Source organism: Acipenser ruthenus, chromosome 14 (genome assembly GCF_902713425.1).
Source record: "Acipenser ruthenus chromosome 14, fAciRut3.2 maternal haplotype, whole genome shotgun sequence".
In the NCBI taxonomy this organism is placed as follows: domain Eukaryota; kingdom Metazoa; phylum Chordata; class Actinopteri; order Acipenseriformes; family Acipenseridae; genus Acipenser; species Acipenser ruthenus.
Window position 1 is genome coordinate 7,314,248 of NC_081202.1, and position 14,334 is coordinate 7,328,581.

The 14,334-nt window shown below is 36.8% G+C and overlaps 1 protein-coding gene across 3 annotated transcripts in view; it reads right to left on the reverse strand.

Moving 5' to 3' along the window:
• Positions 1-7,671, reverse strand: part of prmt8b (protein arginine methyltransferase 8b) — a 30,151-nt gene extending 22,480 nt beyond the window's left edge. The window contains exon 1 of one of the 3 annotated variants that reach the window (XM_058985683.1): positions 6,647-7,671. In XM_058985683.1, coding sequence (XP_058841666.1) covers positions 6,647-6,715 — 69 coding nt within the window. In that variant the 5' untranslated portion in view covers positions 6,716-7,671. Of the gene's footprint in view, positions 1-6,642 lie in introns of all 3 variants that reach the window. The other 2 variants (XM_058985682.1, XM_058985684.1) reach the window with 2 other exon arrangements.
• Between the last annotated feature and the right edge of the window lie 6,663 nt (positions 7,672-14,334).

Genomic DNA, 14,334 nt, shown 5'->3' on the forward strand with positions numbered 1-14,334 from the left:
TATCCACTGGTATATTTGCTATATTGGTTTGGTTTATCTCCATGTATGGGTGCTATCAGTTATTGTCTCTAAGTTACCTTCTTCTCCTCTCTTGGGACAAAATAGAGCCAGTAATGTGTTTCTGATCAGGAGCTGCTCTTCAGGTCTAGTTGCCTGTTGTATATACATTGAATCAAGCTACTTTGAATCATGATTTGCTTTGCACCTGTACAAGGACGCTTTGGCTGAACTAGCTTTCATAACATATGTCTATGGCAGGCAACAAAAACATAAGATCAGCTTGTTAGCACATTAACAAAAGCACACCATGCTGAGTTATTGCATTAAGAATCCATTTGAATGATTACAAACATCATAATTAGTTTTATAATATAATATAAATGTAGCTGTTGGACACTGTGCGTGCCTCTGTCTTGGGGAACATTACATGTTAAGTATAATTTGATAATGTCTTTTGTACTGCTTAAATATTAAAGCCATCACTGCCATGCGCTCTGCAAGTAAACAAGGTAAAAATGTCATATATAATGCACAAAATACTGCTGCCGCCTGCTGGAGAGGCAAGGGAATGGCAGGTAATAGGGCTCAGGTCTCTATGTGCAATATGAACCAATACAAGCCCTATTTAGCAAGACGTGCAAGGACAAATACATAAAACAGTTGATCGGTATACAACTAGAAAGGTACTAGAGCTAGAATTGCTCCTAAGTGATTCTTGACAGTGTAATACCATTACAATTCTGTTATTCCTTTCAGTAAATTTGCCTTTACCCTTGCATTTCTTACTAAATACGGGGCAGTTATATACTGTATATATACATATATTTTAATTAATGCATGTTTACTTGTACTTAAAACAATTTAGATTATAAAGGGCTTTATATTTATTAAAATTGACACTGCGCAATGTGGATATACAGTAGTTATCCATGTGGGATTGAGCACTAAATTCACACGCACTAAGTTTAACCAATTATTTCAAATGTCACACTTTGGTGAATACATTATAAACCTTCTCTTGATACTGTGTTATATTTGTAATCTATCCTTGCAACTAGAGTAGTACTAAAAAATACTGCCTTGCGCACAAGTGATTCCTATCCTTCAACAATGTTGTCAGATTCTCACATGGTTAAGGAATGCAATGGCACTCCATTTTTGACAGATGCTTGACATTTATTTTTAGTTTAAAGTTAACAGAGTTCAGCACTAGTGTGCAAAGATAGCAGAGGACACTCCAGCACAAAAGAAAAAAAATGTCCTTCACATCAAGAAATAAAGTGAGGAATTTAAAGGAGCTCAGAAATGTGAGAGCAAAGCTGCACTGCCTCAAAGGCACTTCCCATTTCACTGAGCACATTGTTCCACAGGAGCCTCCAGGGCATCCTCTGTACATCTGGGGTTAGAAATGAGGTGCTGAGGCTCTGTTATACCTCAGGAAGCAAGACAGAAATAAAAAGGGGGATATTTTCACTAGGATAATAAGACACAATCTTTCAAATACTGCCCTTTAAAATAGTTGGAGGAGTGCTGATTAACAATGCTTTCTCATCACTGCCACAGTATTTATCGTATTTCAGTGTGTTTGTTTTCTAATTCTTTGAAGCTGTTGACCTTATCATTTAAGAGAGACATTTTGTAGAAGCTGTGCTCTGTTTGCTCATGATATTTGGGGTCCATGTAAAACTATCATAATGTATATGTTTACTTACAGGGGTTTGAAAACTCTCAATGAGGTGTAAGGCAGTCATGGGTAGCCAGGATGGCACAGACTGGAGGTGACAAGTCTGCAAGGTGTTTAAATTGTTCTGGAGGGATGCGTGACCATGCCTCAGTGATTACCACTCCTAATTCCTTTATGAAAATTGAGAGTGGAAATCTGCAGTGAAGTCTGTTGTCTAGAATGTCCCATAGATGAAACACTGCGGTTAATAAACACGGCTACATAAAACCCACCTACACACCAATGATAATTATTCATATACGTTTAAACAGCACAGTACACATACTTTCAGCCACTAACACTGACATTAATTCTCTATTACCACCCGTGATCACCCTTTTTATACACCTGTAGCTGGAGCCTAATTAATCATTAATCATTTATTCAATTTATGGCTCCAGCCACATTCCCATGTGTTTTGACAGGGAGGAATTTAACTCCCTCCCTGCCAACCCAATGTTCCCCACACCCACTCACATATCAAACTGTCAGGGCGGTCTCTTCACCTCCCCCCTCTCTATAGCCAGCGGCTCATTTTCTCCCGGTTCTGGATGCAGCAACCCTTGCTCTGGCCGTGGCGATGCTGGGCAGTCCTGTAGTGTCAATGCTGGCAGTGGTACTGCTGGCAGCGGTGCGGGACACTCCAGACGTGGCAACTCTGGCAGTGGCAATACTGGATTTCTCCCCGGAGGAGCCATTCCTCCGCCATGCTCACCTCACCCCATCTGTAGGCTTCATGCTAAAGGGGGTCTTCATAGGGCACACATCCAGGAAGAGCCTATACTCCAGACAGGTGTATTTCTTTAGCCAGCACTGCTGCTCCTCCAGGCTTTCTTTCTGCTCCAATTCCTTTTCTTTTTTTATTTTTTAAATCTGCGGTTCCTGGTCTCTAGGGGCGTTATCCCACTCTCACACCACATGTGACACGGTAGCATCACGGCCCAGGATGTTATCGGACTCAGACACAGAAGCTTGCCGTTTAAAGCGGGTGCGTTGTTAAATTCACCGCTGCATGCACCGATGTAAAGTGGATTCACCAAACGTTGTTAAATTCACCAGGAGTTGCTCAACAAACTGTTGTAAAATTCACCGGTACATCACCGCTGAAGCAGCAGATTCACCGGGGTTGAGGAGTTGAGAGTAGAGAGTGGCACAGGAATGAAACTCCAGTCCCATCAAAAATGTTCCTGTCCCATACCATCCCATGAAAGAGTAATCATTTCCAATCCTGTCCTGTACAAATCTTTCCCATCCCGTCCCGTAACTTTCTTTTTTTTAATTCCCGTCCCATCCTGTCAAAAAATATCCCGTCCCATCCCATTCCGTGATAAACAGAGATCAACTATTATTTGGAGGTACATATTTTTCCGTATTCATGTATAAAATTAGGGTTTATAGGGTTTTGCATTTAGTTTTCTCTTTATTCAGAAAAAAAAATACAGTGCAAGCACAGGGTCTTTATAAGCACAATGTGCAATATAATGATGTAATATATAAATTTGGTAATATAAAAACAACTGTTTCGAGTTTTGTGCAGCACTTTCAGTTTCTAAACTGGTTACTAAGCAACCCGGCTAAGAGATTTTAGTATGTCAATGACACAATAAACTGTCAGTGAAATACAGTATTACGAACCCTTAATTCATTAAAAAAATAAACAAAAAAAAAACATGGTATTGAAATAATATTTCGTAAATGTTCAGGGAGTATCCATCATGTATTTATTTATTAAAAATTGTAGTATTATTATGGAGTAGTGGTTAGGGCTCTGGACTCTTGACCGGAGGGTCATGGGTTCAATCCCCAGTGGAGGACACTGCTGCTGTACCCTTGAGCAAGGTACTTTACCTAGATTGCTCCTGTAAAAAAAAAAACCAACTGTATAAACGGGTAATTGTATGTAAAAAATAATGTTGTAACAATTGTAAGTCGCCCTGGATAAGGGCGTCTGCTAATAAATAAATAATAATAATAATAATACCCCTTCAACGTAGCGCCGAAGCAGTACCTCCAAAAAATACTAGCTGCTACGGCCAAATCGTAGCCTTTGACATCTCTGCATTATGATTTGCACATCCTTAATATACTGTACATATGTATATAGAGAGAGATATGTTAAATACATGCCAGTAGCAATCCACGCATTCGGTTATTTTGCTAGTATCAATAATTCATGTATCAATATTGTTAACTAAAGGACTGACATAACTATCCAATTATGGGTAACATGAACTATTTTAAGTATCAATCTATGTTAAAAGTAAGGGTTTTTATTAATCATTCCGTGTTGCCAAGACGCTGATTCTCCGCGGACATCTGCTGTCCCACTGGTCCGTCCACGTTGGTGTCGGAGTCTCTCTCCAAGTTTGAACCTTCTGATTTGGAGGCATATGGGAGACAATCCCTGTTTTCTCTCTCTACATCAGATCCATCACTACATGATTCACATTCATAAGAGGTGTTTGAAACTGATAAAATTAGGCTACTCTCACTTTCACTGTTGCTGTCATCCATACTGGCAGATGCAAGTAGCCTGCGGGTATCTCCCTCTGTGACGTCACAGTCTCCTGGCCCTACACCATGAAATGGAGATCGCCCTCTGTGTATTTCCGGGTATTATTTGATTAATTGTAGCACGATTAAACATAATTTGGTAAATTTAATGTGATTATATATTCAAGTGAGACCTGTTAATATTATTGTGTATGTTTATGGTAACAGCCAAGTTCAATGTCAAAAGCTTTTTTACGACTTTAAAGAGCAAAAAAACACTCTTCCTGTCTGCTGGTGGCAGAATAGCCCCGTAACGCAATTGTTTCCCATACTGCGGGAATCCCGCGGGAGTCCCGTCTTCATGACACTCTAGTTGAGAGTCGGTGAACTGCAGCAAAACCAAAATGGCCGCTACCACTGTGGAAGTTTTGTCTTGTACGGAGATACTATTATCAATGTAATTGTAGATTCAGAGACGCCAAATATTTTGAAAATGTGTATGGAGTTGTGTATTTTTAATAAATATATAACAGCTATAATATAATACAAACAATATCACATTTGCCAACTTATCTAGAGTAGTCGACTAAGCAGGTGACGTATAAGAATTCGATATGAGAGGACTTTTTTGTTGTCGTGTATGTTATTTGTCCTTTTATAAAAAGAAATGTGTTACAAAGTTGAGAAAAATGGCCGAACTGTATTTGAAAGTGTATCCATGAATATATTCATATTTATAAATATTTACAGTTGCAGGCTAGCTGCTTTCTACATTTTAACGTAATAACAACCTAGCTCCTAATTAGTCAATTAAAGATAACTAAACCTTCGTCCCAATAAGTTTCAGCTCAAACAGGTCAACCAATGCCTTGCATGCCGCAGGAGCAACCTTTCTATTACCAGCTATGTTGATTCACCAAACTGTTGTTAAATTCCCCGCACTGATGAGCACCAAGTGATGTCACTTCCGACTCAGCGATGCAGACCACCGATTAATTTAACAACGCACCCAACGCACTTGCGCACTTTAATTATAAAGTAATAAACAAGACACAAACAAACAGACCCAATGTCCAAACAAACAGTGCAAACAAAGACTATATATATTTTTAAACACCGCGGTTGTAGACCGAGCTGCCGAATCAGTCAAATAAACAATCTGTCAAATAAACGATCCTGAAAAAACGTATGCACTAGATCTAAGCCGTTCATATAATTTAACAGAATATAGATTATTATATAAGGCATACTAATAAACTAAAAATGCGAATCAATAAGAATACATCTATTTAACTCGTGGTTGTTTAACTTTTTAAAGACACTCTCTGTAGATACTCTATTCAGCACATTGGATAACCCCGTATCACAAGGTTTAAAAAGCACCTGCAGGTGCCGCTAACCATTTAAAACAATCCTCACGTTTCTTTGATATATTCATTACTGTGGAATGCCAAATCTGGTAAATGAAATATCTTGCGTGCAGGGGTGACCTTGAAGTCTATATTGATTATCACATTTAAAAAAACGAAACCATAGTGGCAAACATTTCACGTGTATTTAAACAACACGTCTACGACATTTATGAATGGTGCGGGTAATGTTTTCTTTTTTAGCATCTGTTCACCTTGAGCGACGAACTTGACTTAAAGGGTCATCAAACAGTAATAGAGTTGCTATGCTTTACTTGTTGAGGTGCCGCAGTACAGCCCTGCTAACTTTGACCAATTTCAGGAGAGGCCGGGAGGGAGAGATTGTTTGGGTGCAATACCAATTACTTTTTTTTTTTTCACGTAACACATATTGTATACTACAGATTAAAATAGGATATCCGTCCTCTGCTTTGTATTAGTCTGCATTTGTCACTGAAGATCCATGAACCGGCGGTCCATCTCCAGGTAGTAAATGCAGCACCACGGACAGCTCCCGGCCACTGCGAAATACTGTGCAAACCAACAGAACGCAACGTGCACTGTTCTTAACGTCACCTTCAGAGTATACTTGACTTAATTATAACTCGAACACTCCCAAATCCACAATAATACAAAGCAATAGGATCATACTCCCTTAGTTCCAGACTATACTATGTCTGTGCAATCCGATATGATGGCTGGCTTGTACATTATTTCATTACAGTTCAAATGGCCGATGAATTTGTAATGTCTAATTCTATCTTCAAAGCTCAGAATGATAACACTAAGTCATTTATCATGGCAAATGGGTAAAAGGGTTACACCCGTCGTTTTTCATTTCTCATAAATCTACGGTGATGCATAATTGAGTAATGCTCCAAATGAACCGAAACATGACACTTAATGTACGCAAAGAACAATAATTACACATCACTTTAAAAATACAAATCAACAACAGACTAAGAAGTAGCTATTGCGTTTTTTATGAATGGTTTTGTGTAGAAGATGTCTTCTTACCTACCTCTGGGTTCTCAGTCTCCGCCATCTTTCTCCTTAGGAGCAGGCAGCGGGAGGAGTGTTTTATTCCCATAAGAGCCAGCGAGATTTTTTTTTTTTTTTTTTTTTTAACTCGAGGGTAAACAAAAACGAAACAAATCAATCTGAATTTCGTATGTTGCTGTCAGTCAAACTGAGGATTTTTTGTTAGTAGCTAAACTTTGTTTTCCTATTTGATATTTTTTTTAATTGCATGTAATATAACGGTGAAAGTGGTTTTTCAAATGCCAATATACAACTTGATTGTCCATGAACGAGAGCGACTTATAACTTTTAATTCCATAATTCAAAAGTTATCCACTAGTGAACTGCTTTGGACGTGTTTATATGTGATAAATTATATTATATAACAGCCTATTCCGTTTAAACTAATGTGTAATGCATAGTTCCCTTCATGTTTGCGGCTGCAGCACCCCACAAAAAGAAACGTGGTGCTGTTCACTATTTTAATTTCTTGCAAAACGATTTACTGTAAGTTAAAATCCCTTTTTATTATCTTTTTATTTAAACTACTTTTTATTATCACATTTTCTCAGATCCTTTTAACCTAATCCACGGAAAATCTGGGTCCGTTTTTAACCACCTCTTTCCTTGCTTGCATTTACAAATACAATTGTGTTGGTTTCCTTCTGAGAGAAAATCTTGCAGGCGTCACTCGAATGTCACCGGTGAATCTTAAATGCGGATGATAGACCGACAGTCACGCCGGTGAACTAAACGGTAAACATAGAAATTGTTAACTATTTTAATATTTGCTATTTTTGTTATTGCGTCTGATCTTGAAGATACTTGCTTCGCATGAAAAGCTTAACTTTCTTCTGATATGCGATGGAAACTTGCACAGCCCTGCATCTGAATGTATTTAAATAGTCCATCGGTTTCGGTCGCCTTTCTTCACAGATGCCTCGCTTTAGCTCCTGGCTGCCTCCTACATTTCTGATGCTGTTCCACCTTCCAAGCGAATCTTTGCATCGTTTAATGTGCTGAAGTGAGACTCGTTTTGTAGAGTGATAGTAACCAATAGGATTCTGTGCCATCCTCATTTTACACGTTAATAGTCTATGGCGCGTTCCTGTGACAGACTGTATGTCTAAAAGCCATGTATGTATTTATACAAATTCAAACTATATGCGTTTCTCCTTTACTGTAAGGGTCTCGTTGGCAGTGATGATTATTAGTAGTAGTAGTAGTCGTAGTAGTAGTAGTGCTTTTAGGGTGGCATACCTATATACGATATATTAATTAGAAACGCATAATGATATTTATAACCATTTGATTGTATCTTTACCCCGTTATATAGAACTCTCTTATAGCAATGACCTCAGAGAAAACCCAAATAAATGATATGGTGTGAACGCCCATGGAACCCCTTTTCCAGAGAAGTTGCAAAGCAGTAGTATTTTCATTAAATATGTACTTGTTCTAGAATTCATGACGTCCCAATATTTAATTTTGAATAGTCCCCCGAATAATTTACATTTGGGTCTCTGAGCAATCCTACAAAAATGTGGATTTCTGTATTGTGGCCAGTATAACAGTGACCACTAGGGGTGCACTAAAGGTATGTACTGGTATATTGTAAGGTTGTCACTTGAACTCTTTCAGCACGTGCTTCTAAACACTGGAGATGTGTTCTAGTAGCGTGGGGGTTCCGTTTGTGTAGGATCCAAGTGACGTTGATTATTCTGAAGTCTTGCCAGCAGTTTGTTGGAAATCACCTGAAATCTCAAAACCTCAGGTTTAACAATAGTATATATTGTGACTATTTTGACAAAAGTAGTGTATATTCAATGAATCTAAATAGAGCCAAATCTTAATACCCCCAACACTGAAATTATTCAAAAATGACTTTTGAATGACCACTAATAACTAACTCTGAGTTTATTGAGTACAGAAGGGTTTTAAAAAATGAGTATTCTTTTACCCATCTGTCATTCATTTGTCATTCATTTGATTTGATTTTCAATTCTTTTTTTTATCACATCATTGAAATGCAGTGTTAAAAAAATTAATTTCAACAAGGTTCATAGATAAAAGTCTATAAAAGTCTGACTGCTGAAGACCATTTCAAATGGCCTTTTTTATATTGAACCACAAGAGCGTCTTTTGAGATTCAGTGGTACATAAATATAAAACAATTACAGCATTTCTCTTTTCCCTAAATAATAATGATAATAATAATAATAATAATAATAATAATAATAATAATAATAATAATAATGCATCTCGTACTGCCTAGTTCTCAAACCTTGTATTGGTGGGGAGGGGTAATCATCAGCAATTTGTAATGATTAGATGCATTGCCTAATTAACCACTAGAAAATATAACTTATTTGCTTTTTAGGGGATGGAAGACATGTGCAATGTTTCAGATAACACAAATACATTGTGCTGCATTTAGAAGGGTTATATAGTGTTGTAGTTTCAGATAACACAAATACATTGTGCTGCATTTAGAAGGGTTCTATACTGTTGTCATTTCAGATAACACAAATATATTGTGCTGCATTTGAAAGGGTTCTATATTGTTGTCATTTGTATAGTTACTTCCATTTACCAGCATCATTACTAGACTGAACTGACAAAAACAGTAGAAATTGAAATAGGAGCAAGGCAGTATTATTTTACTGTAACCGTCTTTTTTCAGAAACAAAGAATGTAAAGTAAATAACTGGATACAAAAGTTTAAATCCCAAACAGCAAAGTGTTACAGAACAATGCGTTAACAAAAAAAAAAGTATTTTCCCTCATCTTAGCCTTCCCCATTTCTGATAATGCTGCAGGGATCACAAGACATGTCACATGATCAACCTAATATGCATTTGTAATTCCTACCATAATAGATTGAAGAAAGCGCTAATGTCTTAGGCCACTTCATCTCAGTCTTCAAGGTCAAAGCATGTCATTGGCTGCAAAGCATCCCGGTCCTTATGCGACACAACTGGTTGGTTAATGATGATAAAAAAAAGCTGTTGAAGAGGTGGGGACTATTTCACTCCTCACTCTTCAGATAAAATGACCTAGGGTTTGCAAGACTGCTGTTTCCAGTTTTCATTGACCTTGTATTATACTTTTAAAATGAAAATACCTGTTTCTTTCAAAACTGCACACATGAAATATATATACAAGTGCACAACAGGCGAGATTTATGGAAGTATTTCACTGTCTATAAAAATACAGTGAAGAGCGATCTGCAATCCAGCAGGTTTACAGGTTTTAGGTTGATGTTATTTAAGCAGTACTCAGTAATGGCATGGTTGAGTGCTTGATGTCTAATAGTAGCAGCATCTCATTATACAAACATGCTCCAGCAAGTAGACATGTATTACTGAGCGTGCAGAGCATTACATTGCTTAGATAAATCATAAGAATCACAATAGAGCAGTATGGCTTGGTGTAAACATGTAAAACTGTCATTTGAAGGTCCTTTTTCATTTGGACGGTACAGCATTGAAAGGCACACATGTGCAGGACAATGTGATGATGAAACTACTTTGTAAGAAATTGAAGGCCTTGCAGTTATGTTTTTTTTCATAGTTCCTTTTTTGAGATGCAGACTTTGTCAAATGATTGGAAGGGCGTGGAGACGATGTTGTGTATAGTCACAAGAAAGAAAGCAAGATGTGTTTCCCTGCCACATTTATTTCAGTTCCACCACCTCAAACCTGCTTGCCGCTATCACGATAACATTTTAATTCTAGCTGCTGTCCATAGATAGGCTTTTAAAAAATACCAATTAGCTAAGACAAAGTGCTTATGCTTAAGGGAAACCCAGTTTGTGGTAGCAGACCATTCAAACTGTTTTTTAGAGATCGACAATGAGACACATGGCTAGCTTCACAAAACTCTACACAAGAACACAAGTAAAATAACACTGAATAGGCAAAATGACCTGCTCATACAGTTCTCTCATACAGGCTCTGGCAAAGAAAGCAACATATGCAGACTGATATGGAGTAGAGAGTTGTTCTTGTGTCAATGAAGTGCAGAAAATATATTAGGAATGGACATTTCAATTACACAAAAGCAAAAATGATACTAAAGTTAATTAATGGTGGGTAGCAATTGTAAACCTAGGCTGTTTTTTAACCAAGTCTCCATACAGAGGAATAACAGTCTCCATACAGAGGAATATAATAGTCAAATCAATAACAAAATAATTGGAAGTAAAACTAATTATTAACCCAACACATAATTAAAGGTGTGGTCCCAATGGTTTTAAAACACATTTCCCTACCTTTAATACAGGGTGATGTAAAGTAAAATAACTACAATTTCTGACTCAGTGCAATCAGTCGGGTAACCACTAATAATGTTTCAGAGTAAACAAAATAAGCACTTTACCAGAAAATCCACCCCATTTAATTTACAATTACTACGTCTCCAATCAGGAGAGGTTACCTTTCCTGATGCATTCCATTAAGAAAGACCACCACAACATTTTTAATCAACAACACCACCAAAGGGGATAGCTGAGGTGTCTGCTTTTTATTTAAATTCTTATAAACTTTACCTCAAGTTTAAAATACTTGATAATATCTGGGGGCTCAAGGAGTAGGTTTTTTTAACTCCTCCAAAATGTTACAACACCACCAAAAAAATAATAATATATGTGAATCAGAAATACTTAAGAGCTAAACCCATATGTTCTATACTTTTTTGGAATGGTTATTTCGTCTGAGAGAGTTTTAATGATTTTTTTCCTGATACATGTAGCTGTGTTATCAGAGGGGCTCCAGGGAGATCAGCCTACACCAGTTCATGGTGTTCAGTTGTTGGTTAATGTTATGTAAAATACTAGAGCTGGGAGTGTAGCTTTGGGTATATTTGGTAGGTGGATGTCAAAAGGGCACCGGTAAGTTAGACCAATGTGGGTGTAGAATCATTAAGTTCTATTGGCAAGTGTTAGACTATTGCTGCCCTGTTTTCTGTTGAAGAGACCATTTGTGCTCTTCAAATATAAATCTGTGATATTGCGAAAACAGTCATGATTCAGAGTGTACCTAAATGTTATTCGTTGACCCTTAATTAACAATGCTTTGTAGAGTACCAGTAAACATTTCATGTAAACATTTCATTTCACCTATTTCTGCGAAAGAAAAAAAAGCTGTTAAAAAAACAGAGAAACAATTCAGAAATTTAATTTATTCGTAGTTGTTGTATAGTGTGTTTTATGTTTTTTCTCTTGACCCACTAGCATTTTTGTTGTTGTTGTAGATAACTATGTTTTTCTGAGTTTATTTTTTACTTTGCCTCATGGACATTTTTATTTATCTTCCCACAACAAAATAGGATTGAAGGTTTATACAGTACTTGGGGACCATTAAATCTGTCTTCTATCTGTTTCATTCTTTGAAGTGCTAGTTGTGTCTTAATTTGGTGTTGGTTTGCCTTATAATTGATATTAATGACAACTTTACCTTATTCATTTCATATTCACTTGCTATTCACAGACATTTAAAGCAGCGTTAATAAGACAAACAGGATGAACTGGTACTAACGCCTTTCACTCTACAATAAAAGGTTGCTCCAAAACTATTGTTTAATGTGTCTGTCAGTGAGAAACATGCTTGTGGCAAATCAAAAAGCAGATGTCTACTGATGAGCAATATTTGTATATTACTGTTATATATATATATATATATATATATATATATATATATATATATATATATACTGTATATACTGTATATTGATGAGTGGATCTTTTTGTGTGATTACCCTCGGGAATAGCATTATGATTTTTATTTTACTAGACTTGCACAAGCTGTGTGAGAGTTGTGTGCAACTGTTCAGCAACATGGGAAAGCAGACGGATCTCAGTGACCTCTCAGTGGGCATGATAGCACTTGCCTGTGCAACCATCTCATCTCTCAGCCATTGCCAATCAAGGAATTTTTTTTTTTAATACACAAGGATTTTTATAGATATTTATCAGATTTAGTAAAAATGGCAAAGCTGAATGAAGCAAGAGAATGATGCAGTGTGAAGGTGCCTTTTTAACATTTTTACACTTAAACAGTGGACGTTATAGAGATATGGATAAAACGCTTTAGAAATATATATAAATTGGGGGGATAAACTTTAAAAGCACTTCAGAGAACAGGAGATTGAATTGGATGAGTAATGTGATTATGTGATGATTATGCATGGATGAGTCCAATAGGATCCCAGGGTCTGTTCTCTTTCTCCACGATTGTTTCAGCTTTCTTTACCTTTGTCTGCCTGCCTGTCTGTCTGGGAGAATTTCAACAGTGAAAGGATTAATGGAAACAAAAGATGGTTATAAACTAATGGGAATACAAAGAAATGTGTCAGACAGAGTGAGGACACCACCACAAAAGGGGGATCTACAGTTCTATAGGAACTATAGGAACTTTGTAATGTATTTAGAACACTGCAATAATAATAATAATAATAATAATAATAATAATAATAATAATAATAATAATAATAATAACTGCATAGTTTTGTATTATGTATTTTAAATTGATTTTTATCCATAGCTTTCACTTCTTTATACAGTAGTTTGTTTTAAAAATGATTCATTGTAATGAGAAACAAACCCCTGCTTGCAATAAAAGACACTGTAAGTCTTTCACAACCAGGGAGACTGTGTACAGAATTAATGGTGGTGCAGTGGGCTAATTCACAAGCTTTCTTAATGCCGTTTAACTATGGGGCCTAACTTCACAACCAGCTCAAGTAATAAGTGAGTTTGGGTGTCATACCTAAGTCCCCATTGGTCCTTAGTCCACACCACAAAGCTATATCACAGTTCGGCAGAGTTGGGTATAGCCAGAGGTCTGGCTTGAGATGTGTTCAGGGTTAAATAGGAGTGGGAGTTCTGGGTAGGAGGTACGCTCACAGAGGAGAGTGTGCCAATTTTACAAGAAAAATAACGCAATAACAAGTCACTATGGTTACTACTTCTGTTATACCAAGACATGCTTCAGGATATGAAAAAAATATAATTTAGTGTTATTGAACATAAACAAGATTAACATTAAATAAGATAATCACAGCTACAATGAATGATTATGTCAAAATATTAATCTGTACTTAAACAGAAACTTGTTGTGCTGTGTATTCTTTGCTCATTTTAGCTCCTTTGAGAAACTTCAACATGGTTATTAAACATATTCTCAATACCTATCACTGTGCAGAACCGTCGACTGCTCACCAGAGTTCAGCTGGTAATATTGTCTTAAAGGGCACATAGCTAGCAAAATATTTCCAGAAAATCTTACATAATATGACTTATAGCCAATTCGAAGGACTCACACAAGTGTTACTTTATTATTATTTTTTGTGTACCAAATGTTGAATAAAACATTGTCCAATGGTCTTGTACATTTTGTAGTTCTGCACTGAAAACACACGAGGAATAGGAAAATCAGCTATTGGTTACTGTGATGGGGTGCCAGCTCGCCCCTATAAATTTGTGTTTTGTTATTGTTGTTATTTTTACTGTTTTCATTATGTTTTTATGATTCTTGGTTTGTTTTGGATTGGCAGGGAGGGGGTTAAATTCCTCCCTGTAAAAATACATGTGAGAATGTGGCTGGATGTGGCCTTAAGTGTTTAATTGTTAATTATTAGTTAATTGGGCTCCAGCCACAGACTAAAAGACAGCTGAAACCCTTTGTTAGG